At 37.4% G+C, this 27,650-nt stretch overlaps 2 protein-coding genes and 1 long non-coding RNA gene across 6 annotated transcripts; 2 read left to right on the top strand and 1 right to left on the bottom strand.

Annotated features, from left to right (window-relative positions):
* Positions 1–207: 207 nt before the first annotated feature.
* LOC148872934 (casein kinase 1-like protein HD16) lies at positions 208–11,569 on the top strand. 2 transcript variants are annotated; one of them, XM_088969857.1, is made up of 18 exons: positions 283–576; positions 711–805; positions 1,537–2,003; positions 4,774–4,899; positions 4,987–5,060; positions 5,165–5,234; positions 5,327–5,382; positions 5,503–5,574; positions 5,671–5,765; positions 5,997–6,063; positions 6,144–6,273; positions 6,367–6,585; positions 6,674–6,804; positions 8,004–8,178; positions 8,272–8,362; positions 10,513–10,670; positions 10,806–10,994; positions 11,072–11,569. In XM_088969857.1, the coding sequence occupies exons 3-18, from the start codon at positions 1,572–1,574 to the stop codon at positions 11,129–11,131; spliced, it is 2,145 nt and encodes a 714-aa protein (XP_088825983.1). In that variant the 5' UTR covers positions 283–576; positions 711–805; positions 1,537–1,571; the 3' UTR covers positions 11,132–11,569. The 2 variants fall into 2 exon arrangements, with proteins under 2 accessions (XP_088825982.1, XP_088825983.1); XM_088969856.1 differs by lacking the exon at positions 711–805 and having other exon boundaries at positions 208–576.
* Positions 11,570–14,481: 2,912 nt separating this feature from the next.
* On the bottom strand, positions 14,482–27,038 carry LOC148872932 (myosin-12-like). Of its 2 annotated transcripts, none has more exons than XM_088972242.1 (40): positions 26,775–27,038; positions 26,493–26,621; positions 25,841–25,984; positions 25,595–25,740; positions 25,289–25,445; positions 25,147–25,205; positions 24,909–25,068; positions 24,632–24,781; positions 24,419–24,555; positions 24,161–24,307; positions 22,778–22,879; positions 22,605–22,662; positions 22,410–22,511; positions 22,269–22,306; positions 21,635–21,761; positions 21,371–21,541; positions 21,147–21,278; positions 20,935–21,041; positions 20,647–20,707; positions 20,341–20,518; positions 19,954–20,159; positions 19,690–19,809; positions 19,439–19,537; positions 18,618–18,833; positions 18,394–18,533; positions 18,205–18,306; positions 17,763–17,877; positions 17,641–17,685; positions 17,473–17,532; positions 17,198–17,368; positions 16,932–17,087; positions 16,627–16,833; positions 16,384–16,533; positions 16,218–16,288; positions 15,994–16,093; positions 15,835–15,891; positions 15,692–15,748; positions 15,481–15,561; positions 15,027–15,109; positions 14,482–14,931 (listed from the first exon to the last, which is right to left on the bottom strand). In XM_088972242.1, exons 1-40 carry the CDS (start codon positions 26,775–26,777, stop codon positions 14,808–14,810), a joined length of 4,668 nt encoding a protein of 1,555 aa, XP_088828368.1. In that variant the 5' UTR covers positions 26,778–27,038; the 3' UTR covers positions 14,482–14,807. The 2 variants fall into 2 exon arrangements, with proteins under 2 accessions (XP_088828368.1, XP_088828369.1); XM_088972243.1 differs by having other exon boundaries at positions 24,909–24,968; positions 26,775–26,931.
* LOC148872933 (uncharacterized) lies at positions 14,787–25,273 on the top strand. 2 transcript variants are annotated; one of them, XR_016107736.1, is made up of 6 exons: positions 14,787–14,926; positions 16,198–16,408; positions 17,819–17,887; positions 21,360–21,532; positions 22,641–22,766; positions 24,876–25,273. It is a non-coding gene; the product is annotated as an uncharacterized LOC148872933 (long non-coding RNA). The 2 variants fall into 2 exon arrangements; XR_016107737.1 differs by lacking the exon at positions 17,819–17,887.
* Positions 27,039–27,650: the final 612 nt, after the last annotated feature.

Below are 27,650 nucleotides of genomic sequence, written 5' to 3'. Positions count from 1 at the left end.
ACTAACATGAGCAATGCTATCTTCACGGTTCATGTCCAGCACGGTTCCTCTTAAGCACAAGACGACAAAATCTAAACATCGTTTTTGAGCAAATATCTGGGATCAAGGGTGTTTAAATCATGTTGTTTTGTAAATTAAGTACTCCGTGAGGACCAAGCGCGTGAGACTAAACCATATATCTGCAGGTATTTACGAGGCCACATTTGCATGCCTCAATTTTTAAATTATTTCTGTTTTTTCTTTTTCATTGTATAGTAAAACAGAGGATTTCGGGCACCAGATAAAGAGAGAGAGAGAGAGAGAAGAGGACATCGCCATTTCCACTCTCCAAATCTCCACCTAAGTTTCCCATCTCTCCTCCCAAGAAAACCTAATTTTCTTCCTCCGATCTCCGCCAAATCTAGCGTAGCTTTCTCTATTTTTATCGGACGTTTCAGCTTCGAGAATCCAATCGGCTTGACCTGCAAATGTCGAACTTCTGAAACCGCTCGATCGTACAGAAACGGACGTCGAAGCGTGCACGACTCGATTAACTACGATCATCTGCCCGATCCTATTGCTTTTGCAGCTTTTCCGGTACGATCCGCAAGTGCTTTTTCTCGTTATTGTACTGAGGTTTCTTGTTTTTCTTGTTGATGATCGGTGGTGGTAGTGATGACAACGATCGTTTAGTAAAGTTTCGATTTTTGCATTCGTTTGTGATGCGAAAGCGGTTTTATGGTGATCGGTTCCGTCTGACGGGATTCTGAGTTGAAAAGGAAGTCGTTGTTGAGATTCGATTCGGTTGTTTTGAAAAGGTGGAAAGGTAGGATCGAGACGAAGATATTGGAATCGGTTTTGTTCGGACTTGTTAGTGTAACTTGGTCTCTTCTTTCGTGGAATTTCTTTTCTTTCTGTTGATACTCTCTTTTAATCTCGTTTTCCATTGTGTAATCGATACGTGAAAAAAAAGAATTATCGTTTTCTATGGTATTAATGAATGAGCAAGTTTGAATTGATTGAGTCTTTAATCGATTTATGGGGTTCTATTAGTGAAGTTCGTTCTTCGAGGATAATCATGTTAGAGAAAAAAAGGAAGGATTTTATTCATGCAATACCAGAATGCCCTTTGTTAGATACATCTCTTTATGATCTACATTCGATCCTTTTCATTACTTCTTGCTGGAAAAAAGTAGATTTTGAAGTCTTGTACAATAGAAATCCTGTTTTGTGCTATATGGTGGGTCTCTGGTCTCGTTGCTTGTTCACTAAGCGTATTTCTTCCTTTTCATTATTCTACGTTTGTCAACAGTGAGAACCTTTTGATTTCTTTCTCTCAGTTTTGTTTTATCGGTTCATACATAACGGACCTTATTGTTCCGCATGATAAGTCTCGATTTCTATCGCGTAAGCAATTTTCCATGATTTACCCTTTCTCCAACTTGGTTGGAGATGGTTTGCTTAATGCTTATGTTATCATTTATTCCTGTCAGAGAATGTGATTTCTGTCCCCTATTTTTTGCTTTTATCTTAAATAAGATTCCACTGGGTTTGTAGGAAATCAATGTGGATGTAATTTGCATGGGGAGAGGATGCCAGAGCTGCGAAGTGGAGCTCGACAGGCTCGGTTAAGATCTAAACGGCTTGATGAACTTCAGCCTTCTCCACAACCTCTTGATCAAGCAGAAAATTGTGTTCTTCCTGCTCCTAATAGAACCGGAAGAAGAGTTGGTGCTGGAAGAGGAAGGGGTTGCAATGCCACTGCAGTAGCAAAAGAGCCTTTGGGGGCAACACCATCCAGGCCAGTTGGTGCTGGTAGAGGCAGGGGCGTTAGGCTGATAGATTTAGACCCAGAGCTTCCTCACGAGGTTCTTCCAGAAGTAGCTCCTTCTGTAGGAGCTCGTGAACCAGCTTTCAATCAAGTAGAGGGAGTAGGAGACAAAGATTTTGTGATGGAGGGGGGGAGTGCAGAGAAATTGATGGGAGTCGAGGAAGAAGCAAATGCGGCTCCAGTCCCTGAGAGGGTATACATCTTTTGTCCTTGATTGCTTTTAGTATTACCTGATCTACTGTAAGGATTCGAGTTGACATGTTGCTTTGTTCATTTTCAGGTATTATGATATTGCTATGGTATCCCTATTTTGGTTTTCCTTTATTATCTGCATAGCTGTTTGGTAGATTCAAATAATATAATCCGTCACTATTCTCCTTCTATAATGGTTTTTTAGTTACCATAAATATCTTGGAAGAAGTGGCTTTATTTGTTACCAAAAAATATCTTGGAAGAAGTGGCTTTATTAGTTACCAAAAAATATCTAGGAAGAAGTGGGTCCAAGTGGCTTTATTAGTTACCAAAAATGTCTAGAAAGAAGTGGCTTTATTAGTTACCAAAAAATGTATAGAAAGAAGTGGCTTTATTAGTTACCAAAAAAATGTTTAGAAAGATGTGGCCTTGTTTAGTAGATCCCATACAGTAATTCTGAATAAATTAGTAAATATATTTATTATGATAAACTAGGAAACTTAAAGCTGTGGATGGATTGGGAAGGAAGCAGAAACATGGGGTGGAAGAGGTATCCCACTTTCAGCTACTTTCCGAATTCTACCATTTTGGTTACATGATAGGGTTGAATGAAATCCCAAAGTTAGCAGTCTTTTAATCTGTTTATTCCTCCGCCTTATTGCAAGATATTTTTGTTTGGGTGAGCTAGTAATTCAAAACTGTGTCATCTTGGGGAGGGAAGGATACTATTTTCACTTTCTGTTCTTCTGGACTCATTCACAGCCCCAGGATGAATTTATTACCAGACACAATTGTGATTGGCCATGCAATACAATCGTTTAGGATATGTGAAGGCCTCTCACCTGCGTTATGGTAATTCAACACAATATACCATTTATCAAACAAAAAATTATGATTGGGACATAAATAGTAGATATTTATTCTTGTTACAATCGTTTAAGATGGTAGCAATTCACATCGAAAACTACCAATCTGGTGGTTCTGATTTATCAAGAACTTCCAAGAGTTCTGAGAAACTTTTTAGGAAATACTTAGTAAAGGTAACTTCACTTCCTTGGAGGAACATTTTGGTTCTTTAAAAGATCTTCAGGGGTCTTCTCAAACACCTTCTACTCTGATTTGGTTATTGATCGATCACTCATTCAAAATTCACCTCATGGCTCATGTTGGCCCATCTGTACTATCTTGCTACCATGGGTGCAGTTCTGATCTTACTAGCCCAAACTCAACCTGCCCTAGCCTGTAGAAAGGCCTGAAAGTTCAAGGAGTAAGGGAAGGCTTGGTATCCATTTTAGTGCCCAAAATGAATTTGGCCTGCAATTTTGCCTATAATGGGCCCTGACACCCTGGTTTCTTTGAAGGCCCACAGCCCTGCCTGAAGTCAAAACATGTGCTTACACTGGTATGAATTCATGCATTTACTATGAATATAACATGATATTTTCTATTTTAGCCATGTTGAGGAATCTTGTGGTCAATCCAGATCGTTCATAGATAAGGAATCTTGCAGTCCATGCCGGTCCTTTCTTCTGTTGGACTGGAATTTTGTTTAATTAATAATAGCCTTCTAATTTTTTAATTCAAAAGTTGCCCATAAAAGGGAGCTTATCTAGAGTACGATGCAAGGCCTTTTGGACTGGATTATTTCTTACAGAAATCTATGATGAGTAGAAGAATTTGGGGAATCCTTTTAAGCCCCAACTTAAATTGCTAGGTAGAATCCCACTGTGATCATTTAGGAAACTCCACTAGATGACCTGAATAACAAACCTGCTACGCCATGCATTTTTGTATATACTTTATCTATAACTTAATTATTTGGGAAAAATGCTGAAATTATTTTAAAATATGCTTTCTTAATGAAATTTATTGTTTGGGGCAGCTTGGTTCTGCTTTGACCCATAAAAGCTTAACCAGGCTGGAATTAGGTTGGAGTTGGCCCACCCAAGTTGCAACTCTGATGACTTAGTTGGCTTGTGGAACAACAAATTTTATATTCCTTTACATGGAGATCATCACCCTTGTCCATTGCAGGACAATGTCTCAATATGAATTTTTGAACTTTGAAGTACTATGATGGGAAGCTGGCCTAATTTAACTTATCAAAGGAGGTTCCAATGAAGCTGATAGACTGCTCTTTGTGTGCTTATAATTAGCCGTATGATCAAGGAGTATCAATTAGGGATTCATTGTGGTTGATCCATTGACCATGGATACATTTATTATGAGATGAGATCTGATTATCTGAGAGGAATATCTTTCTTTGACTGGATCACGCATGAGAGTTAAAAGTTGAGGAAGAACCTTGGTCATAAAAAGGGAGAATTTTTGGATTTGAATTTTTTTGGTTTATTTAGTGGGCTGTTGGATTATTGGCTACTGTGATTGGCAGATATCTATAAAAAAGGTCTCACTCTCTTGCATATCTAACTCTTTTTTTTTTTTTTTTCGTTTGGTTTTCAAATTATGATTGCTTTGTATCGTCACAAAAGAGCAATGCAGTTTTGTTTTTTCCTACCTGAGTATTGAGATTATTCCTGATGGTTTTTCCCATTCTCACCTGACATTAACTTTGTTTGTTGCTCTGGTGATAGAAGTAAAAAAAATGATCTACACTTTATAGCTGTTTTGGAAATACCACTGTATTAATATTTCATTCAATTGTACTTTATTTTGCTGCAGCAATGTATTTATAATTTCCACTAATATATTCTGATCATTTTGTTAGCTTCTGAGGGATTTCACTCAAAGAAGAAAACTCTATTTTGTAGGTTCAAGTAGGAAACTCCCCTGTATATAAGATAGAAAGGAAGTTGGGTAAGGGTGGTTTTGGTCAAGTCTACGTTGGCAGAAGGGTATCTGGAGGTGTCGAGCGCACAGGGGCAGATGCCCTGGAGGTATTATTCAACAGCTTTTATCCAACTTCGGATGCTTTCTGATGTCATATCTCTGCAAACACCATACCTTATAGTGTGCCTTTATAGGTGGCCTTGAAGTTTGAACACCGTAATAGTAAAGGTTGCAATTATGGTCCTCCTTATGAATGGCAAGTCTACAAGTAAGCATCTTATCGCTGCTGTCCAAAATGTGTGCAGCTTCAGCTGATCTTTTGTTGGACTATGTGAAATTCCAAATCTGATTGATTGTTTTCTGGTAAACAAGCACCTTGAATGGTTGTTATGGAATTCCTTCGGTTCACTACAGAGGACGCCAAGGAGATTATTACATTCTGGTGCGATTTGTTTAATAGCCTCTTTATTGTAATTTCTAGTGACTTCTGAATTAATCCATTGTTTTTTAATGAGAATCGAATAAATGCTTCAGGTCATGGACATGCTAGGGCCCAGCCTTTGGGATGTTTGGAATTCTGTAGGCCAATCGTAAGAAAGAGAACTCCATCTCTCTCTCCTCCCTTCCCCTTTCCCCTTTCCCCTTTGTATATATCTATTTGCCTATTTATTCCTAACTATGGGTTTTGTGCCTTTTAATACTTGCAACAGGATGTCACCTAATATGGTGGCTTGTATTGCTGTGGAGGCAATATCAATCCTTGAGAAACTTCACTTGAAAGGGTACTACTTAGTTCTAAGTTCTAGTCTTCTTTGGATGATGATTAATCTCTTCTCAGGAAGTTTTTACCCTTTTTATATTTTCTTTTTCTTCATTAGGTTTGTACATGGAGACGTGAAGCCAGAAAACTTTCTACTTGGCCAACCTGGAACTTCTGATGAAAAGAAGTTATTTCTCATTGATCTTGGTTTGGGTATGTTGTCTCTAAAATTTTGGTTTCCTTCTTATGTCCATCTCCTTCATATTGAGTGCTCAATTCTACTAGTGGCAAACAGAGTTAAAGCTGTATAAGCAGTACTTTCTATTTGGGAGTTTTGACATGGGTTTTTCCCTGTATTCAATGATTTTAAGTTTTTTTTTTTTTTGAGTAAATTCCAATTCCCTGATTAGTTTTGGTAGTGCCATTAATATATGTGCGATTCAGCATCTAGATGGAAGGATGGATCATCTGGACAACATGTTGACTATGACCAGAGGCCTGACATCTTCAGGTTTGTGGATTTCTGAATTTCGATAGTTATCTTCCATGATTTGTATTTATATTCTAATCTGCTTTGTGTTATTTTGGTAGGGGAACAATAAGATATGCAAGTGTACATGCACATTTAGGTCGGACAGGTAGTAGAAGGGATGATCTTGAGTCACTAGCATATACATTGATATTTCTCATCAAAGGAAGGTTACCATGGCAGGGCTATCAGGTAACTTTATTTAGAACAGAAAATAAAGCATTTCTCTCTCTCTCTCTCTCCACCCATTTGATAACCTTTTTTCACAAATATCAATTATTGCAGGGAGACAACAAAAGTTTTCTTGTTTGTAAGAAAAAGATGGCTACCTCTCCGGAGTTGTTATGTTGTTTTTGCCCGACACCATTTAAACAGTTTCTTGAGGTTGTGACAAATATGAAATTTGATGAAGAACCAAACTACCCTAAACTTATTTCCCTTTTTGATAGCTTGATCGAGCCATGTGCACCCTTGAGACCCATTAGAATCGATGGAGCTCTAAAGGTAATTGTTTGATTCCAGAAGCATTATCTTAATGTCATATTCTCTTCCCCCTCTTTAACATTATCTTAATGTTGTTTTGCATAAGTAGGTTGGACAGAAGCGAGCAAGATTGCCTGTAAATGTGGAAGAAGATGGGCAACCCAGGAAGAAGGTACGTTTAGGGAGTCCAGCTACTCAGTGGATCTCCGTTTACAATGCCCGTAGACCCATGAAGCAGAGGTAAATAAATTCATTTTTTCCACAACATAACATGCTGGCTTTCATCAAGCTACTTTTATGTTTAAGTTTCTAAAGATTTTTTTTTGGTTAATCCCAAATTAAATTTTCAAAAATCATAATTTAGAAGCTGTTCTTTCTTTCCTCAGTCAGTGAACCCATCATATGATATCAATTTCTTAATGTACATCGTGCTTACTAGTTCTTTCTTTTGAATGTGTAAAAGAAAAGCATATCTTTCCACGCAAGTGGTTGTTGCTCATCAAGTTAAATTATCATTAGATGTTGTGATTGCAATGTTTTTTTCTTGTTAATTTACTATGGGTTTTGTTTATTTAATGGCTTTGATTTACTGGTACCAAATGTAGGGTAGGAAATATTATACAATATGCAGGCCTTTCAGCTTTAAAGAACCAAAACTTTTGCTTCTAGGGATCCTATATGCATGGCTAGGTGTTCCATGAAGTATCTCATAATCAATATTCCACTTTCTATATCCAGTTTGTAGAAAATATGGCCATTTAGTGTGTCTAATCCCATGGTTACCTAATTTATTCGTATTCACTATGATTTGTGGACCGGTTTGTTTTGTAATGGGTTACAAATCAATTTCTGTAAATTTGGAAAAAAAATCTGAGGTTTAATTAACCATATCTTGTAAAAGATTTAAATGCCCATTGCCCCCCAACGTATTCCTAATAAATATGACCTAAACTCTGTACACATTTATTTCAAAACAAAGAACTCCTAAAAAATAAGACCTAAACTTTGGGAAATACTGTTACATGGTTGAACCACAACAAAAAAGGCCCATGGCACTATTGGAATCAGTTGAAAGAATTAAGAGCTTTAGCAGCAGAGCTGGAAGCAAGCTTTCAGTGGACTTATAGATCAGCAAATGCCATGGCCAGACAAGGGGTAAATAGGGAATAGGGCTTTTACCAAAAATTAAATGGGTCCGGCCTGAAGGCCTGGGCCTGAAGCAGTGTAAAATGTGAACTTGGGCCAACATGAGTTGCATCTCTAGCGAAGATCTGTTTCAGGGTACCATGTAATGTAAAAAAAGGGGAGGTGGTACTGGACCAACCTTACTGAAAGAGAACACTTCTTGACATAATGTAAGCTGGTAAATAAGCATTAAGTTATTCTTTTACTTTTCTATTCTGACTTGTCAAGTAAAAATTTTCTATTGGTTTATGTAGATATCACTACAATGTAGCAGATTCGAGGCTTTCCCAGCACATAAAGAAAGGCAATGAGGATGGTCTATATATCAGTTGTGTGGCTTCTGCAGTAAACCTTTGGGCACTTATCATGGATGCGGGCACGGGTTTCTGTTCTCAGGTTTATGACCTGTCAGCTGTCTTCCTGCACAAGGTTTGCTCCCAATGGTACTTGCAATTTTTCTTTACAAGTGCTGTATTTACAAACATAGCCACTCGTCACTGGCTTTCACTTGGTTATCATCAGGATTGGATAATGGAACAGTGGGAGAAGAATTACTACATTAGTTCCATAGCTGGTGCAGCAAATGGAAGTTCGTTGGTAGTCATGTCGAAAGGTTTGTTAAGGATATCGTTTCAATCTTTATCTTCTCTCTTTCTTGTTTATGGAAATAAACTTGAACAATTACTTTCTCAATTATGGCTTTGATTCATTTTGGAGACTTTTGATACTTTCAAATTTTCAAGTAGTTTGTTTCTGAAAATGAATCCACTATTAGGAAGAAGTACAACAAAATGGGGCTTAGGACAGTCATCAAGACCAGGAAAAGAGATGTGGTCTAGGTCATTTTCAACCCCAATTTTTGGGGTCTTGAGAAATGAGATTAAGGCTCCGTTTGGAAGGAGTACAAATACAAATATGTAGAGTGCAAAACCTTGTTATTATTTTATATGTATTTGCACTGTACATATTTGTATTCAGACTCCTTCCAAACAGAGCATAAGAGACTAGTCCTTTTGACAGATACACCTTCTGTAAATGTTATTTCATTAATTCTATTATGTTGAGTTACATATAACACTCATTAATTTTCTTTTCTTTTAAAATTGTCTCATTATTACTTGGTGCCAAATCTCAAATGTTGTTTCTTGTAAACAGATAACAAAATGAGTCAATGCAACCAAGGTCCAAAATTCTTGATGTTATTAACACTCTACTTGGAAAAAACCATCCTATAATACCTAGGCACCCCTTAGTTTTAATGACAGTCTGCACTATGGGCAGTGCCTACCTAGACCACCATAGTGCTAAAGTCCCTTCTGTGGAGAACAGTTACTTTAGGCAAGGCTTTTATAACATTAGGTTCTAGGAGCGCAAGGAAGATGAAAGAAGATGTGGGCTCTAGTAGCAATTAATGATCCAAGGGTTTACAATTTGACAGCAGACATTGTTCTTGATAGAACGCAAGGTGGGACTGTGGGAGAGGGTTTATGTATCCAAATCCAGAATCCTGGATGGTTAAAACAAAGGTTTTGGTGAGTTGAATTGAGAGTATTCAAGTTGCAGAAAAATTGCCAATACTCCACATCTTTATGAAGAAATCATACTTTTTGCTTCTTGTCTGAAGGTCATATCTGATGCTGATTATGTGATGTCTAACATTCAATCCAAATATCAAGAAGTGAATTTCTGAGTTATGCTTTAGTGGAAGACACAGCCCTATTTAGGTAGCGTAGTGGTCAGTAGATGGATTTGTGATGCCTTAATTTAGGTACTACGAGTCATTTAGATTGCTGATCTTGAAACCCAAATCAAGATAATGATTTACTGGATTAGAGGTAAGCTCGAATAGGTGATAAAATGAGAGAAAGTAGACTAAGTTGGTTTGGTGAAACAGGATTAATTTAGTGAGTTTATGATGGCCTTAGAAGGGGTAGGGGTAGACAAAAAGGACATGGGTTGAAGCAGTAAGATGCTAAAAATTAAAATTTTAACAATGGATGTGGCATTAAGCACAATGGAATGGTGAAACAGGATTCATTTAGCGAACCCCATATAGTTGGGATAAGGCTTATAGATGATGATGATGATGATGATGATGATTTACTGGTTTTGAGGTCTGGAAAACCATATTTGATAGGTCTATGCTTCTTGCCTTATTCTATTGGGCATTTTTTAGAGCATACTTGGGGAAGAATACTGTTAATAGGTTTTGGGAGCAGTTTAGTTGATTGTCCTTAGGGAGCTTCTTTAAACAACCCATCGTTCTTCAACATGACAGCTTAGTTGGAGCAAAAAAGTGCCCCATATGTGTCTTGCTGGCCTTTGTTCATGGGGCAAATTTCAGCAACATAGCAGTTGCCATGTGAACAATAGGCCCTTCTTTTTGGTAAAGTTTTATCTTTTTTATTATATTAAAAATTATTTATTTGAATGACATATTTGTTAGGGGAACCATCAATGCTTGGTAGGATATGGGGATGATGTGTTGTACTAGATAATGTTTTAAAAGGCACACCTAGGCTCAAAGGTGCAATACATTTTGTTGGGTGCACCTCACCTGTCTTGTTGCCGTGTTCTGATGAAGTAACCTTGATCAAGCGTGCTCTTCTGCACACTATTATTGCATGGATCTAATATACAAGTTCTCATTTAGCTATATGAGGTCAATTCATTCTAATAAACTCCGTAGCTTAATCTTCTCATTCTTCTATCTGATTTTGTGGTCAAAATCTTATTTCCATACCTTATGTTATAATGCTGTAGGAACCCCTTACACCCAGCAGTCCTATAAAGTGAGTGAATCTTTTCCGTTTAAGTGGATTAATAAAAAATGGAAAGAAGGTTTTCATGTCACATCGATGACCACTGCCGGAAGCCGCTGGGGTGTGGTAATGTCGAGGAACTCTGGTTATTCAGAACAGGTATGTTCGTTCTTATCATTTTTTTGTCTACTTGATCGAGTAAATTGACCCACTTGTCTTCATAATAATTCTTTTCTCCACATTTCTCTGTTACCTAATACGTTTGTATTTTTTCTGCTTTGCGACTCATCATAGGTTGTGGAACTGGATTTTCTGTATCCAAGTGAGGGAATACATAGGCGATGGGAGAGTGGCTACAGGATAACCTCAACTGCTGCCACCCATGACCAAGCAGCATTCATACTGAGCATTCCAAAACGTAAACTGATGGATGAAACACAAGAAACTCTTCGTACATCTGCTTTCCCAAGCACCCATGTAAAGGTAGGCACATACTTGTTTCCTTCTTGATTGTTGGACCTTTATCTGCCTGTCTTTACACTAACAACTAGTTTCTGCAGGAAAAATGGTCCAAGAACCTTTATATTGCATCCATTTGTTATGGTCGGACCGTTAGTTGATGCACATTTCGGTGTATATCAGTATTTTGCCAAAGAAATATCAATTTTTGAAAGTTTAGGGGGCTTGTGCTTGGACATGTTTATGATTCATCAAGTTAGCTTTTCGCCATGTGAGCGTAAGAAGATCCACACTTCCCATACTGGATTCATATTCATGCAAATGAAAGCAGAAGAGGAGGGAAGAGAGAGAGACCCTCCCCCCCCCCCACCCCCCCCCACCCCAAAAAAAAAAAAAAAAAAAAAAGAGATAAAAGAAAAAAAGAGAGAGAGGAAAAAGCTGTAGCATGTTCTCTGAACCAACCAGAGACAGTAAAGGCAGTTGTTTGTTCAAAAACCTATATATAATATAGTAACTCAGTGGTAGGGACTCGGGAATTTAAATGGTTCCTGTTAATTGCCAAAGTCGTAAGTTATATTTAAAGGAAATCTGTAATTAAATCGAGAGTTTGTTGCTTGTCTGGTAAGAAAAATATGCCATAAAATTACTTCGAAAAAAAAATTCAGGTTTCACTTTGCTATGCATCATCTGTTGAAAGGGATAATGGTTTATTTTTTTGCTTCAGAGAAATTGCCTAGTAAGGTGTTAGTGTTCTGGTCCTGTCAGGTGGTTCCATTGATTCGAGGATCACACCATATGAGATGGTTTAAAACTTTAATTATCAATCTGTCAGCCTGTTGAAATTCGGCTTCTTTAGGTTCTCCTAAAGGTATAAACGATGAAGTCACTCAGCTCCTCTTATAACAAATTCAGCCTCAGGCAAGATCCCGACGGGAGGGGGAGAGCCTATAGACATTGGACTTGTCACACAAGCTTTCTGGTGAACTTCCTCCATTAGCGGATTTCCAGTAACTTAACACTTTGGACCCGAGCAAGTAGCAACAACGAATTACTGGATTCTATTCTCGATGGTGGTCAAATGGGCACAGGAAACATGATTCAAATTCCTTCTCCCCCAACAGTGGATTAGAATCCAAATTCTGGTGCCGTTTCCAGTACTAGTTTTTCACCGCTGGAATCTTATGTCTTCCAAGGTATAATCCATAGAACGGTGCATATCAGTCTCTTGTTATTTAGTCAGAAAATCTCACATGGTATGTAAGTCTGTTTGCGTCGAGCTAGAGTGGAGTGGAGTTTGAGCTTCGTAATAAGTTAATACCCATAATTTAATAGTGAATATGGCACTCAATAAAATGGAATGGTGAAACAGGATTCGTGTAGCCGACTGCATATAATTGGGGACAAAGCTTCTTCATGCATTGCCTCAACTCAACATCTCCAATTTCGGTACCATGATCTACATCAATCTATATTTATCTCACTGTGCATTGGACCTCGTATCAGTGTTTGTCCTTGGAATTTGAAATTATCCTTTTATTATTCTAATACCCAATAATACTTGGTTTTGCCATTTGGCAAATGTGTTGGATTAAAAGTAGGCCCAAAATGGCTGATTATGTGGCAAATATATAAAGGCCTTTCGGAATCCTATTAAGATACCATGCGGGAAGTATGATGGGCGGCCAATAATTTTATAAATATCTTGCTACGTGGCAAATACATGAACCTTGGATTACTCAAATCATTGTGTTCATTGTATGATTTGGGTGAGCGTATTCATGCCCTCTAAATTGTGTTAATTGTACCATTGTTTGTTTGTTAGTTCAAAATTCAGATATTAATTCAAAGATGAAAGAATGATTTTAGGAAATTTGGAGGTTTATTGATTTTTATTTGTAACAAATAAAAAAAGATACTTTGAAATTCAGAAAAATTTTGGTTGTTCGAAGAAAGCATTTGTGAGCTTCTTGTATGGAGAAAATGCAAATTTGGATCTGCTCCTCACAAAGGGCTCCTCACATTGATCTTACAACATGTCCTTATCGCATCTCTGGAGCATAGGGGTGATCATGGGTCGGGCCTGGGTTGGGCTTTGCACTTATGATAAGGGCTATAGCTTAGGCCTGGGCCTGGGGTTCCAGACCTGTAACATAAGCCCTAGCCCAGATCTACATGGGCCCGGGTCGGGTCGGGCCTGATTCCGAGCCAATGTCTTTCATATATAAAACAATACATATCTACAATATTTTATATTAAATGACATAACATGCATATAAACTTTTATTTTATATATTATATAATATAAAATGTTACATATAATATAAATTATACATGTCATGTTATAATATTTATATATAATATATAATATAATGTAAAATAACATGTGTAATATGTATATATTATACACAAATGCGTAAGTTTAAGTATATGCGGGCTAGGCCAGGTCCGGGCCGAGTTTGAAGTATTAAGTCCATGCCCAACCCTAAAACTTGTGGGCCTGATGTGGGCCTGGGCTAGGCTTGAACACAAAACCCAGGCCCAAGCTTGGAATTTCCAAGCTGGATTTATGCGGGCCGGGCTTAAATGATCACCCCTACTGAAACATCTCCGATGCTAGTATTTATTATTCATGGGAGATGTTCTTTGGGCTGTGTTTGATTGCAATGCAATTTTATTTGCACTAATACCAATACATGGGAGTACAAATGAAAAAATGCTAATTATTGTTTAATTTTATTTTTATTCTGCTTCATGTCTTAATTCAAATCATTTGCATTAACATGATTATATTTCATTTGTACTACCATCAAATAAAATAAGTTAAAATTTAAAGTAAAAATAAGTTGGAATTTATACTCAAATCATTTGCACTGCTATAATTTAATTTTGCATCAATACAAATTTATTTGCATTGCAACCAAAAACAGCCTTGGGAGATTGTAAGTCCGAATCACCTGCCAACAATATCGTTCTAACACCCTAACAATATGGCGGGTCCCACTTTATGATGGCCCCGGTGTTATAACGAGATGTACGGTTCAGATCCGTTGGTAGGGCATTGGAACTTTATTTTTGGCAGGGGATCACCATTCTCGGCGTGAAGCCGTTAGGACATGTTCGATTCAATTTCCCGCGCAACTGTAATGATGAGTTCCAACGTCGAACGGTTTAAACCGTTAAACGTGGGAAACTCGCGTAGCGGTTAGCGAGCTATCTGTAAATCTCCTAAAAAACAAGGGCAATTTTGACAAAGTGAAGGTAAACGGAAAAATTCGACGAACAAACGGTTTGCGCTTCTAGCCTGGTTTTCCGAAACGCAAATCTAAACTACAAATTCTAGGGATTTTTCTCCTCAAATTCATCTGTAATTGTGAACCCCAACAAATGAATGATGGAGTTTTGGTTTTTTTAGAGGTTTCGGAAGCTTTGTTAGGGTTTGGCCTGCAATTGATAACAATTAATAAAGCTTGGTTAATTATCAAGAACCTCTTTAAAGTATGCAGAAGAGACATGGAGAATCAACAAATACTCTCTCTTTCTTGTTTCCTTTTTTAATTACATTCCAAAAATTAAAAAAAAAGAGGAAAAAAACATTCTTGTCTTCACTCTTCACTATAAAAGAATCACTCTGAATGCCTCAATCCAGTGGCACAACTCTGAATGGAAAAATTGTTGATGTAAACAAAAAAAAAAGAAGAAAATTTACATTACGAACACTCGTTCACTTGTTAAAAAAGAATGAAAAGAAAACAACATATAAAAATTAGCAATCTTTCTTTCCTTCATCTGTATTCTTTTTTGTATGTTGGTGGTGGCGGTGCCACCGAAATGGGTTTCTCAATCTGTTCGCTGCAACAGGAAATGGAACTCGGAGTTCTGACGGAGAAGAGGAGGTGGGTCGACGTCGGATAGGTTTATGTCAAGAAAGGCTCTTGATATCTCTTCCAGAGAGAAAGGTATGCTGCAATTTTCAAAATAAGTAACCGAAATTTAGTGGTGTTATACTTGAAACTCCTGTGAATTGTTATGTTTTAGTAGGGTTCTATGGTTGATTACCTTGAATCGACATCGAGCAAGAAAGAATTATTTGGCATGCTAATTGAATCTTCTGTCATCAGAATCCTCAACTTGCCAATAACCTGAGCACACAATTGTGTAAAAATGCATGATTAGGGTTCTATTTTAATTCTTTCATGTGCCTGAGATGTATAAAAGTGGTTTAAGATTCCAAGAACCAGTGAATTAGGAATTCTACTTTATTGGGATCTCCTGTTAGGCATGCTAGAAGAATAACAAAAGGCATTAAATGCATGACCAGGGCTTAACCTTTTGTTGGGTACATTTTTGGACATTGTGAGCATGAAAGTGTGTTGTCAGAACTCAGAAGTAGAAACACATTCTTCTTAATCTTCCTTCTAATGACTCCCAACCATTATGGGGAAAATGGAAAAGAATAGGTGGTAATGCTCTAAGAAATCGACAAGTTAAGTTTATTTTAACGGATACTTACATCTTGAGATAATCCTTGGGTCCCATATTTGTCATCCCAGAACATTGTTCCAATGCGATATATCTGTGGAATGCTTAAAACCTGGGAAAATTTGCTTAGTTTAATGGATTTTGTTCATAGGAAATTACGTTCAGCTGTACTCCTAGAGAAAATTGAATTTCTATAATATGCTTGATCAGTTACTATAAAGATGCAATTTTGTGCAATTTACCTGGCAAATTTCATTAGTGATCTCATCCAAGGACTTCTGAGGCTTTTGATGTGAAACCTGCACACAGGAAAGAAAAATTTTTAGGGAATTCATATTCTTGAAATCAGGCAGTAAATTGATGAGCAAAAATCAAATTTACATACCAAAAATCCAATTGCCTGCCTCACATGCTGGAGTTCTCCCCATGATGATCCGGCAAACTGCAACACAGAGGACTTCTGTAAGCATCTTTGCTTTTCTTTGTTTTGGGCCTTTTGGCCTCATTTATCATGGAATAAAATGGCTTGAATAGGAGAACTTACCTGGTCTGTTGCTTTGGAGCACCACTGCTCTAGTTCTTGTAAGCCAGCTTTTACATATTCTCCATTGCTAAATGAGCAACATTCACGGCGAAGCAATAAACTGCAGAAGGAATCCATGAGAATAGTGTTGCTTAGATGGTCAAGTTCTAATTGATTATATGGATACTAAATTTCTAAAGAATTTTCTGGTATTCTGTATTTCAGAATTGGTAGAAGCTGCACACCTGTTGAAAAGCTGCACATTTATGAAGGAGAACACCTGACAGAAGGTTTTCCTTATGATCATGGAAGGGACCTGCACATCTCAGACATTGATCATCAAACACTAAGCAATCTTCATTCTGATCCATCTTACTTAGAAAAAGTAGCAGATTGAAGGTTCCTACTTACATAATTATTACACATTATACCCAAGGTACGATCTAGGCACCCAACAATGCTTTGCCAATGTATGCTTGATGTTTGTTGCTTTGCAACCATATTTGAATGGATATTTTTAGATGACCCTCTTACTGATCTAGCCCTCGCAGATCTTGGTGCCTGTTAATACAAGTATCTAGGTGTTGAAAGGTGCAAGGCATGCTTTATTCCTTTTCTTGAATTGCAAACTTCATGCTTGTGTTAACTACTTACCTGTATACACAGATTCAGGAATGGAGTAATCTCTTTCTTCAAACTGTCCCGGATCATCCCATATATTTTCTCAACATATGCAGTTAGGTGTTGCTTAAATAGTAGAGCAGGATATTTGGCTTCAACTCTTGATTGGATGTCTGGCTTTCCTACCATTCCACTGTAGCCACTTGAAATCCCCATGCTTGATGGTGATGAGCGAAGGCCCTGACAACATGGTTCAACCATTATAACTTTTTCTCCCCCACATTCTTGTGAAACAGAAGAATTGAAGTTAAAAGAATTTTAATAGAAAGAGATTTTACTTGAGCCATTCTACCAAACAAGGTGCTTGGTGAGGTTCTGCTACGGTGGGAAAGTGTGCTTGATGAATTGCCTGCCTTGAGTGTATTTTGTAGAAGAAACAGAAGGGTAGATGTTGTAGAGAGCCAGTATGCAAGTTCATTTATGTTCTCCTGATTCTGTAATGAATAATGAAGGAAACCAATGTCACATACCAAATCCATTTTGATTAATCTAACAAGAAGATATCCACAAAATGTCATATGTTGGGGTTACAGAATGCCACCACCTCAACGGATGAACGGATTGTGTGAATAATTCGATCAAATATGTTTGTCTTTTCTGCTTCAAAAGACCTCCACTGAAGAAGTGATTTATAGACAATATAAGCAGCAGCAGGCCTGTTCTTGTCAAATCGATTATCTTCCACTAGACACTTTATAAGTGTGTCATGGTTTTCCTTGTTACAAGAAGAACAATAATAATGGTCAGTCAGTAATTGAGGTCAAACAAATAATAACTGTTGCCTTCTTCATGTAGTACTGTTAGGTTTTGGATACATACTTGTTGCCTGTCTGTTAGGGATTTTTGTTTACTGAGGGGAATTACAAGAGGTGTTGACTCCTGCCAAAACAGAATACTTGTTAGATTATTAACAAAATTTAAATAACTTTCGTTGCTTATCAGTAGCCTTTTCTGTGACAAAATTTCACCAAATAATGCTGAACATACTTTTGTTGTCTTAACTTCTTCTGTTTGATGTCCATTTTCAAAACTCTGCACCATTAACAAGGTTATGTGAATGAAAAGACTGTAGAAGTATACAATAAAGGGAAGTTTTGCCACTAGTGTACCTTGGTAACTTCTGGCTGCATCTGGTCAGTTGTAACCAATTTCTCTACTATGACAGGTGCCTGATTGCGAAGGATTTCATTCTCAGACTCTAACTTTGCCATTTTGGTCTCAAGGCTGCATAGAAGTGAGTCTCTTTCAGAATGCAATAACTTTTGTCTTTTGAAACCAAAGATAACCAAATTGGGAACATTATAGTGCTATGATTCTATAAGTTAATATGTGCAAAAAAAAGATGAACCGATAGAGGATTACACTTAACCAAGTCAACTCAGTTAAACCAGCATGTCAATAAAAAGTTATGTTGGAGTTACAGTCAACCTAATTTCGAATTTAGTTAAACTGTTCAACTTTCTTGTCAACTCCAGTTTCAAAAGTTTTCCTTTCTTCAGCCTTGTTTTCAAGAATGCAGATAAAAACGAGTTTCATATTTTAGATTCTTACATCTTCACTGCTTCAGAGAGCTCATCATTTGTTGATGCAACCAAAGCTTGCTGACGCAAAACCTGGTTCTCAGATTCCAAGTTGGACAAGTTCAATTCTAGTCTGAAGGCAAAGATAAGGAGTCAAAATTCATTTGTGATTGTTAAAATGTCAATTGACTAGAAATTTAGTAGCATTTAGTTTTATTACCTTTCAATAGTCTCTTGCAACTGAGATACTCTTGATTGTGATTCTTCTGCCTCTTTAAGCCTTGATTCACTTTCTCTTTGGACCTCAGAATATCTTCTTTCAAATTCTTCAACCCTCTTCTTTAACTCACTTAACTCATCCTGCTCAGTCATAATTCATACTTGGTCATTATATAATGTAGATATTCTTCCAAAAGTAGAAGATGGGGAGCCTTAAGATTTTACCTCAAGTTCCTCATTGCGGTTTGTCAGGAACTCTAGCTTGGTGTTGTCAACAACAGGTACTTCTATGATGACTGGAGGTGCTTGTTCAATGGCTATTTTTGCTGCTTCTTTTTCCCTGATGATTGCAGCTTGAGCTTCATCCAATTGCTCTTGCATTTCATGCAAAGCAGATTGTAATTTTGCAATCTCTTGACCTTTTGCTTCTTCAAGGTCAACCTACAAGAAGAAAATGAATAATATAATAAGCACAAGAGGACCATGTTCACTTGCACTTAGTGTCAATGTCTAGGATCTTTATTGTAAAAGACTTTCTTGCATACTTGCACAATCCAGCACTGTTAGTAATGACTCAAGGGATTCTGATATTATCTATCCACATCATTCTGAGTTGGGTGATGTTGTAAAATCTCAGGCTGACAAGTGACAAGTGTGAGAATGTGGGTTTGAGTCTTAGGGCAGCCACTTCAATGCAAGAAAATGCTAGAGGTTTTGTCTATATCCAGTCCACCCCTCCTAAGACCCTCGACATCTGGGACCAACATTGAGTAATGGCCCTTAATATCATTATGAATTAAAAACTCATTGATTTAGTACTTTCAACAGTGCTATGGACAACTCAAATTGACTAACCAATACTATAAGGTTCTGTTTGACTTGGTTGCCTGGCTGCCGGCTGCCCACCATAACCAAACAATTTGTTGGTGACAGGTACCAGTTTGAAAAATGTATCAATATAGAAGGAAGAGCTGTTGCATTGTTCTTGATGAATCTTTCAATTCTCATGTTGGGCAAGAAATAGAGAGGGAAGGAGAGAATGGTACCCTCATGTGCTTTTCGAATTCTAGTCGCCATGTCAGCTCTTCAACACGCTTCTCCAGTTTATCCTTTGCTTCTTTAAGTGCTCCTGTTTCTCTAGCATCCTACATCAGAAATTGCACCAGTCAACCTTTATCTTTTCAAACTGTCTTTCTTTCCACATAGTCATCACAGAAAAACTGGATCTAAAAAATAACTGAGAAGATTTCTTTAAACAGAGTAGAAAGTTTGGTTGTAGAAAGAAGAAAGAGATTACCATTCTTAGCTTTCTAAGTTCCTTCCTTGCTATCCTAGCCCTCCAGAGACACTGAAGTGTAATAGCAGCCTTTTTCTTCTGTTTGTAAGCAGAAAGAGCTTGGAATCTACGGCACCGAGTCTGTAAAAAGGAAGAATTAATAGATTAGGTTTTCATGACTTAGATTGTTTGATCTCTTTCCAATTATTTCTGTTCTTCTATCCAGATTTGAGGTTTCCAAGGATAAAACTATAGAAGTCCAAGGTAGAGGAATCACGTTACTACCTGAATAATGATTGCAGCCTTGGTTCTCTTTCTGTAACTGTATTCCTTGTAAGCTGCCATTGCACGCAAACCAGTTTGAATAACTATTGCCGATGCCCGCAACTCTTTATATGCTTTTCTAGCTGTATGAGCACGTGCATGTTTTTGCACTCGAATTGAGGCATCTTCTCTTCTCATATGTTCATATAACTTCCGTGCAAGCTGCCCTGTATAATGCAAAAGCAAGAAAAGAAGATCAGTTCACTGTCCAGATAATGGATTCCTTAGCTTTATTTTAATTTTTTGTGAGCTGGATCTCTTAGCTTTGTATGAACTCAGCTTTTATGATTTTAATGATTCCTTCTTATTTTTCATGTGTAATATAAAATTGCTTTAGAAATAAGAAACCTCTCCATAGTTTCTGTAAATGAATGGTGGCCTGCCGTAGGGCAATGAACTCCTTCCTAGTGAGGTAAGTGCGGATTTGCCTCTGGATGCGTCTTGCAGCATTAGCTAAGACTTCAATTCGTCTTGCATCTAATTCAGCCATCTGCCCAGCTCTGAGAAACACCTTTGTTTTCCCAATCTGAAATAGCAAATTAATATATGAAAATTTTCAATTAATTAGTTTCCTTTGAAAAGTCATGTATATGGATAATAATTTTTATTAAATTTATTATTATTTTTCTCTTGACTTTCCTCTCTTGGACATACCTGGTAGCCCTTCAAACCCATTCTGTCACAGATGGCTATACAGGGTGATTTTTCATCAGAGCTGCCATGGAATAAAGAACTTAATCTGTTATGACTTTTTATTGAAGATGAGATTACTGATGCAAATAGTTGCTCATTTTACATTGAGTAGGTAGGTCAAGTTGCATTATTGTACCAATTAAGAGGCTATATCTTTTGGATCCTATCTTACAAACCAAAGCTTAAAGTTGATTTTACTATTCTTATCCTTTTTGGAGGTGGGGGGGGGGGGGAGCCAGAAACTTGTACCCATCTAGAACATCCGGAGCAAGCATTCCAAAACGATCAAGGAATTCATCAAATGTTCTCTTTGTGGGATACCCAGCACAACTTATTCTAATTGCCTCTAGGACACCCTGCCACAGTGCCCACCAGAAAAAAATATTAGTTATAAAATTAGAGAGAGAGAGAGAACAAAGTGAAAATCATTGAATTGGATTATAGTAGTTGATGGAACTCACCCCACATCTTAACTGGTTTAATACGTTGAAACTTTCGAAGATTCCAGGCTTTAAAACAGTGTTTGGCTTTACACATCTGATGTAGTGTGGCTCCGTTGTGCTTAAAGTTTCCATTAAAGATTGCAATTGTTGCTGGTGTGATTTTGAGAATAGTACTAGTGAGTCAGAATCAAGAGGTTTAAGTATTGACTTTTAAGTTTCTACTTTGTGAAGTCTCAGCTTACCTTGAAACGGGTGCCGATTGATGAAAACTTGGATTGCTTTGACGTTTCCTCAGGCAATGGAGGGAAGAGATTTGCAACAAAAGAGCACTTGGAGGCATTCAATAGAGCTTGATGTTCTGCTACAACATAATCCTTATTTTTGTCTAGGAATTGATCTGCTTGGTAGGTAACCTGTTGAATGTAAACTCTTAGAACAAGTAACCGACTAATTATTATAAAGATAAATAATTTGAAGGTTAAGTCACAATTTCAGAATTTGCTTACATCACCAGCATAATGGTTGATGGTGAAGTCTGTCCGAGCAAGCTTTGGTTTGCTGAAGCGCTTATGTCCTTTATATGTCTGATACATCTTTTGTGCAAATGTCTCATGGGTGGACTTGGGAAACATACTGCACCAAAGATTAAACCAATGTAATGGTCAATAAGAGTTTATAATGCCTTTATAGCCTTGACTACTTTATAATCCAGAGAGAGGGAGGGAGGGAGAGAGATACTTCATGGATTGCTAGGTGGCAACAAGATATATTGATTAAGATACTTCATGGAGTGAAACATAAAATCAAGTATTGAATAACATACTGCACTAGAATTTAAGCAAATCTAGTAGTCAACAAGAATTAAATTGTCTTTGTGGCTTACACTTTTAATTCAAAGTAGGAGAAAGGAGATAGTGAAGAGAGATAGATAGGGTTGCTGGGTGCAGCAAGAAGGGGTATTGAAGTAGATACATAGTGGAATGAAACACCAAGTCATCAACTACTAAATTGGAATGTTTACCTAATTGTAAAATTTGAATTAAAACATTCACTAAAATTGAAGTAGATTTTTGTCCCATTGTCATTATCTTTTGAAAACATGTGGAAATGTTAATATCATCAAAAGTTAGAGGTGTGTACCATGCTTCGTCAAGAAGAGCGATTATCCCTCCTGGTTTCTGCATACATGCATAAATTATCAGTATGTTTTGTTTCCTTTTTCCTAATCTAGATATGTAGCAATATCACCACAATGATACAAAATTGACTTGGATCAGATACCTTCTCTATAAGATCCAGCACATCTTGGTTATCTACGAACTCTACGTAACTCCAGTTGATCTCTTCCCTTGTGTACTCTTCTTGCTCCATTTTAAATACGTGCTGTGAGATACATAGGTTCATCAGTTCTCAATAACTGCATAGTACCTTTTATTTGGATATACATACCAGTCTTGAGATTTTTTCTATGCTTACTTGATTAAAATGTTGTTGCAACTTTTCATTTGTGAGGTTGATGCAGAGCTGCTCAAAACTGCCACGCCATGCACAGTATGAAACTTCATGCATATTATGAAATCCGACTGATACTTGGGTGAAAGATTAAAATGCCAATCTTTTGAGAAGCCTAAAGAAACAGTATGTATTACCTGTTAACTTTGAAGCTCTCAAATCCATAGATGTCAAGAACTCCAATTATGTTCACTGCAGTAGGATCCTGACCAATAGAATTGTTGATTTTATCCACAATCCTGCAAGGGATCATAAAAATGAGCATCATGCTGTATTTGTTGCATTCATTCTTTTACCAACTCAACTCTACTATAATAGATTAGGGTTAGTAAAAGGAAATCATGAACACCAAATTGTTCTAACTTCAAAAAATATCTTTTTTTTTTTTTAATCAGCAACTTAAAGAGATTTATTAGAACTTAAAAAGAGAATAGTACAACAAGAAGTTGTTAGAGATAACACCCAATACAGCAGAAAGCCCCACTACCCAACTAACATTGAGACCAAAACAAATATGTTTATTAACTTCACCCCTTGTTTAGCTAAGCCATCTGCCAAACCATTAGCAGACCTCCTCACCCATCTTAACTGGATTTGCATATGTCTTGACAGCAGCTTGAACCGCCTGAGATCATTTCTGAATTTCCGTAATACCCCTTCTCTTTTTTTCAGCAAGCCAATGACTATTTTAGAATCTCCTTCTACTATTAATCTTGTAATCCCCATTTCCTTGGTTTTTTGCACCCCAACAATAGCCACCAAGAGCTCAGCTCTCACAGAATCACCCTGTCCAATAGGCCCGAAAACAAGACACAAATGATCCCACTCCCATTCCTAATTACTTCTCCAATTCCAGAGGGACCCATATTACCAAAACTACTTTCATTGAAGTTAATTTTCACCCAGCCTTCACTTGGGGGAGACCAAAACTACAGAAAAAAAAAACCTACAAAAAATATCTATAGAAGGTCTAATAGTGGCATTATGACTAATGATCAGCATTACCGATTCCCTCTAACAAAATTTAGAAAGAAGAAGAAATTAGAAACTTTACTCAGTTTGGAAACAGGAAGTTGTTTTAGTTGATTCATAGATAAAATCATTGAAGAACTCAAAGTGGGAAAAATTTAGAACTTCAATTAGAACATTATTTCCTGATAAGATCAGAAGAAACTTGGAGCATAGAAAATGAAATTCTAATAGATGAACAAAAAAGAAAAGTAGATAGCATAAAAATCCCTTGAAGTGAATTGATTAAAAAATTGATCAAAAAATTATATTGAACCTAGTTGAATCAAGCAATTTTCATGAGCGAACATGTTTCTGAGCACACCTAAACTTTTGGTCCAGTCTAGCCTTTTGTGACATGTTGATACAGCAAAGTATTATTGACAAAATTAGCATGTTTGTGCATGCTCAATTTTGCATATGTAGATTTCAGATGGTTCAATTGCTATCCTTGAGGATGATATATAACTTGCAAAAATTAATTTAGTATTGGTTCCCATGAACGTAATTACCAGTCAAATAGCCTAGAGTACACAGTCTTTGCGAGGGCATCGCGACTTAATACAGCTGAAGCCGGATCAAGAGGTTTCGTAATGTTACCATCAGGTGTAACTATGACACGCTGGCAAAGTGAATCTTCTAGGGCTTTCTCATCACACCTGGTTAGAAACATTAAGTTCTATATGAGGAACAGATTAGGGGGGGGGGGGGGGAGCACGCATTAGTGAACTGGAAAGCAAGATTTCATTTAGGTGGCTGAAGGAGTTCACATGAGCAGTTCAGCAGCAGTCTGAAGATGGAAGAGTGATTTCTCATCCTTCAATTTGGAAGAATCTACTTCCTTTCCTTTGATGAACTCAATGTTCCCAAGATGAAGGATTGCAGCTACTACCCGGAATATTGCTTCCTGCACAAGGAAAACTGTGTTAATTCAAATAGGTTTTGATCTTTTCCTTTTTTTTTTCCTTTTCCAAAATCAGCACCTGTTCTTCCTGGCTGATCCCGACAATATCCATGGCATTTCTGGTTTCTAGATATTCCCTGGCATCATTCACATTTTCTACTTCATAACTGTTTGTTTGATTTAGATAGTGGAATGCCCTTGGATCCCCCAGCTTGAATTTCTTTACATCCTGTGAGGAACTATGACTGTTAGCTGGTCAATTGGCTCAAATCAGGTAATGGCATTGTCATGTTTATTGTGTGACTACGTTATACATTATTCAGCAGGTAGAAGGATTAATTCAGAACAAAGAATACCTCTGGTGGTGCTGCACAAAGCATGTAAAAGCAATGATAGTTCCTCTCAGGATCAGAGACCTGGCAAACACGTGACCGTTCAAGAAGATATGTACGGACAGCGGCTCCAGAGATCTTTCCATATTTATTAAATTGGATCTCAACAAATTTACCAAAACGACTGATACATATAATCCCTTTGTCATGAAGATTTCTTGAAAATTGAAATATAAAGTGGAAGAGCATCTGAATTTCTTACCTGGAGTTGTTGTTCTTCACAGTTTTGGCATTGCCAAATGCTTCCAAGACAGGATTGGACTGTAATACATTGTTGAAAGTTAACTCAATCTATATTTCTTCATGTAATTCTCATGGTATAGATTAAGCACACTAATGCTCACCTCCAAAACTTGTTGTTCAACTGTCCTCCCCTCAGTACCTGATCTGCCCCCCATGAAAGCAAGATATCTCATAAGCATCTTTGTTGTCTCTGTTTTACCAGCCCCACTCTCTCCGCTTACTAGGATGGATTGACTTCCTTGGTCGTTGATCATTGCCCTATGGAATGAATATACCATGTATTAGATCACTCAAACTACAAATATTAGTCCAGTTCCACCCACAAATGAACTTAAGCTTAAAAAGCCTTAATTCAAACTATTTGGGATTGGCCTGGTATGATCTTGCCCAAATATCTGCAAATCTACCTGTAACAAGCATCTGCAACAGCAAAAAGATGGGGACTGAGCTCTCCAAAAGCAGCTCCCTTGTACTGTTCCATCATATGGACGTCATACAAATGTGGTATCCTTCGAAAAGGGTTCACTGCTATTAGGATGTTCCCTGTGTAGGTCTATTAGTTGCAAGTTGCACTCACTGTTAGTTTTCTAAATTTCTGTCTATGGCATATACTGATTAGTTTTTAACACTAAAGTAAGAATTGGTAGACTTACATATATCTCATTGAGAGCAAACCGAGAAGCAAGATTCTGTAGGACTCCTGGCTCATGGAGATAGGCTAGTTTGGTCATGTCATCAACACCAGCTGGTGGTGCTTCCATGTCTTTTGGGTAAATACTGGAGAGATTGGCCACAATCTGAAATTGGTAAAAGTTCAGATTTAGTGTATACAAGATATCTGTGATAATGGAGGATCCAAAGTTCTGGAGGTTATCATTTCTGAGACATCTTTCCCAAGGATACAATGGATATGCAAAGTAACTTCACTATTTGATTAATTGTTATTTGCACATTAACCATTAGTTCATTAGTTAAATATTTCTATCCTTCTGTTCTTATAATTTCTGTCTCTGGTCAGATATCCAACAACTATAGACTTTTGTCATTAATGGAAACATAATTTGCATATAACTGACATTTGATCTTCGTTGGTTTAGCATGGTAGAATTCCCTTTTGACAGCTTGTATTGCTCTATACTATTCCAGATTCAAATTGCTCATCCTGGGCTTACATACAAACAGACACATCTGTCTGTGTGAGTGTGTGTTTGTGTGTTTTTTTTTATGAAAGGTCTATTGCAGATTGCTTATACATTCATATTCAGTGGGAGCAATAGAGATTAACTGATGAGCAGTTCAGCTTACTGTTTTTCCATTTGTAGTAACTATGGTAGCATTATTCCCTTTGATCTCTGTTACTTCTCCATCAATCCATGCAATATCTGGATCTTCTGCCCACACATGTGATCCAACTATGATGTTTACCGGAGTTCCCTGGAATAAATCGAATATCAAGGGGAACAGAAAAAGAAATAGAAACCTATTATAGCCATTTAATTCAAAATCCAGACAGAGAAGTTGATAAATCAAAATTGAGTAATAAGAATTCAGAAAGTAGGATCCTTCTATGGTCAGTAGGAATCTTACCATAATTGAAATTCTATGATCTATATTATGATCATTGGATTCAGAATTCAGACAAGACAGAGGGCTGTAAATGGAGAATAGGTGTTGGGATGAGACGAGATGTGTTTTGAAGGAATGAAGGGAAGTGAATTGTAGAGAAGGAAAACAAAAAAGAATGCTAAAGAGGGATGTTCAGAAGAATGGGAAAGGAGAAGTAATGCAGGTGGTGGTAACTCAAAAGCAAAAGACAGAGCAGCCACCCCCACCCCCCACCCCCCTCTCCCCCACAACCTCTCCCTCCCCTCCCCGCCAACTTTTTGTTAATTCCACATAGGATGCTGACTTGGCATTCCCCCAAAAAAAGTAAAAAAAGAATAAAAAAACCCAAGAAAACTGACCATTTTTCCTTGGTTGTGCAATAGTTTCTTTAAATCATGGGGAGGATCTGTGTGTGGTCTGGTCGTACATAGAGTAGTAGTCCTGTGTTTGTATACTTGTTTCATCCATCTGATCAATGGGTCGCCCATGGCTCCCTAACGGTGTGATGCTTTGAGGAGTGTGTGTGTGTGTGTCAGTTTGTATGGTCTCAATCATGGTTTTGCAACTGGACATAGTTAAAGCAGCAAATGGGGAAGTTTAAAAAATGAAAAAGTTGCTTCTTTTTCTAGTTGTTTAGCTTCAACACTTGTGCTCTTATTTGTGGTCTTTTGTTTCTTTTCCTAAGACAATGGCCGATGCTCAATTATAGCCTTGTTTCATCTGAATTTACTAAAACACCCTCTGTAGGACTGCAACACCCATCTCAGGCATCCCACTTTTGTTTCTTCTTGCAAGGGTGTTTCAGCCAGTTATGATAAAAAAGGGGTATCACTGGCTAAAAGCATGGAAAATGACTGG

This window comes from Nelumbo lutea, chromosome 2, assembly GCF_056320005.1.
Source record: "Nelumbo lutea isolate HS-2025 chromosome 2, American lotus-T2T, whole genome shotgun sequence".
Lineage (NCBI taxonomy): Eukaryota > Viridiplantae > Streptophyta > Magnoliopsida > Proteales > Nelumbonaceae > Nelumbo > Nelumbo lutea.
The sequence above is the reverse complement of the archived record's forward strand: the minus strand, read 5'-3'. Positions and strand labels throughout refer to the sequence as shown.

What these genes read in the sequence shown, in the direction of transcription:
- LOC148872934 (XM_088969856.1), top strand. Translation starts at nt 1,572, where the DNA reads ATGCCAGAGCTGCGAAGTGGAGCTCGACAGGCTCGGTTAAGATCTAAA. An exon ending in CAGAGGCCTGACATCTTCAG is followed by an intron (nt 6,064 to 6,143) that starts GTTTGTGGATTT and finishes TTATTTTGGTAG; the next exon opens with GGGAACAATAAGATATGCAA. An exon ending in GTTGGTAGTCATGTCGAAAG is followed by an intron (nt 8,363 to 10,512) that starts GTTTGTTAAGGA and finishes ATAATGCTGTAG; the next exon opens with GAACCCCTTACACCCAGCAG.
- LOC148872932 (XM_088972242.1), bottom strand. An exon ending in GAGAGCTTCAAAGTTAACAG is followed by an intron (nt 22,663 to 22,777) that starts GTAATACATACT and finishes ATGGCGTGGCAG; the next exon opens with TTTTGAGCAGCTCTGCATCA. An exon ending in TGCAGCCAGAAGTTACCAAG is followed by an intron (nt 17,686 to 17,762) that starts GTACACTAGTGG and finishes TTAATGGTGCAG; the next exon opens with AGTTTTGAAAATGGACATCA.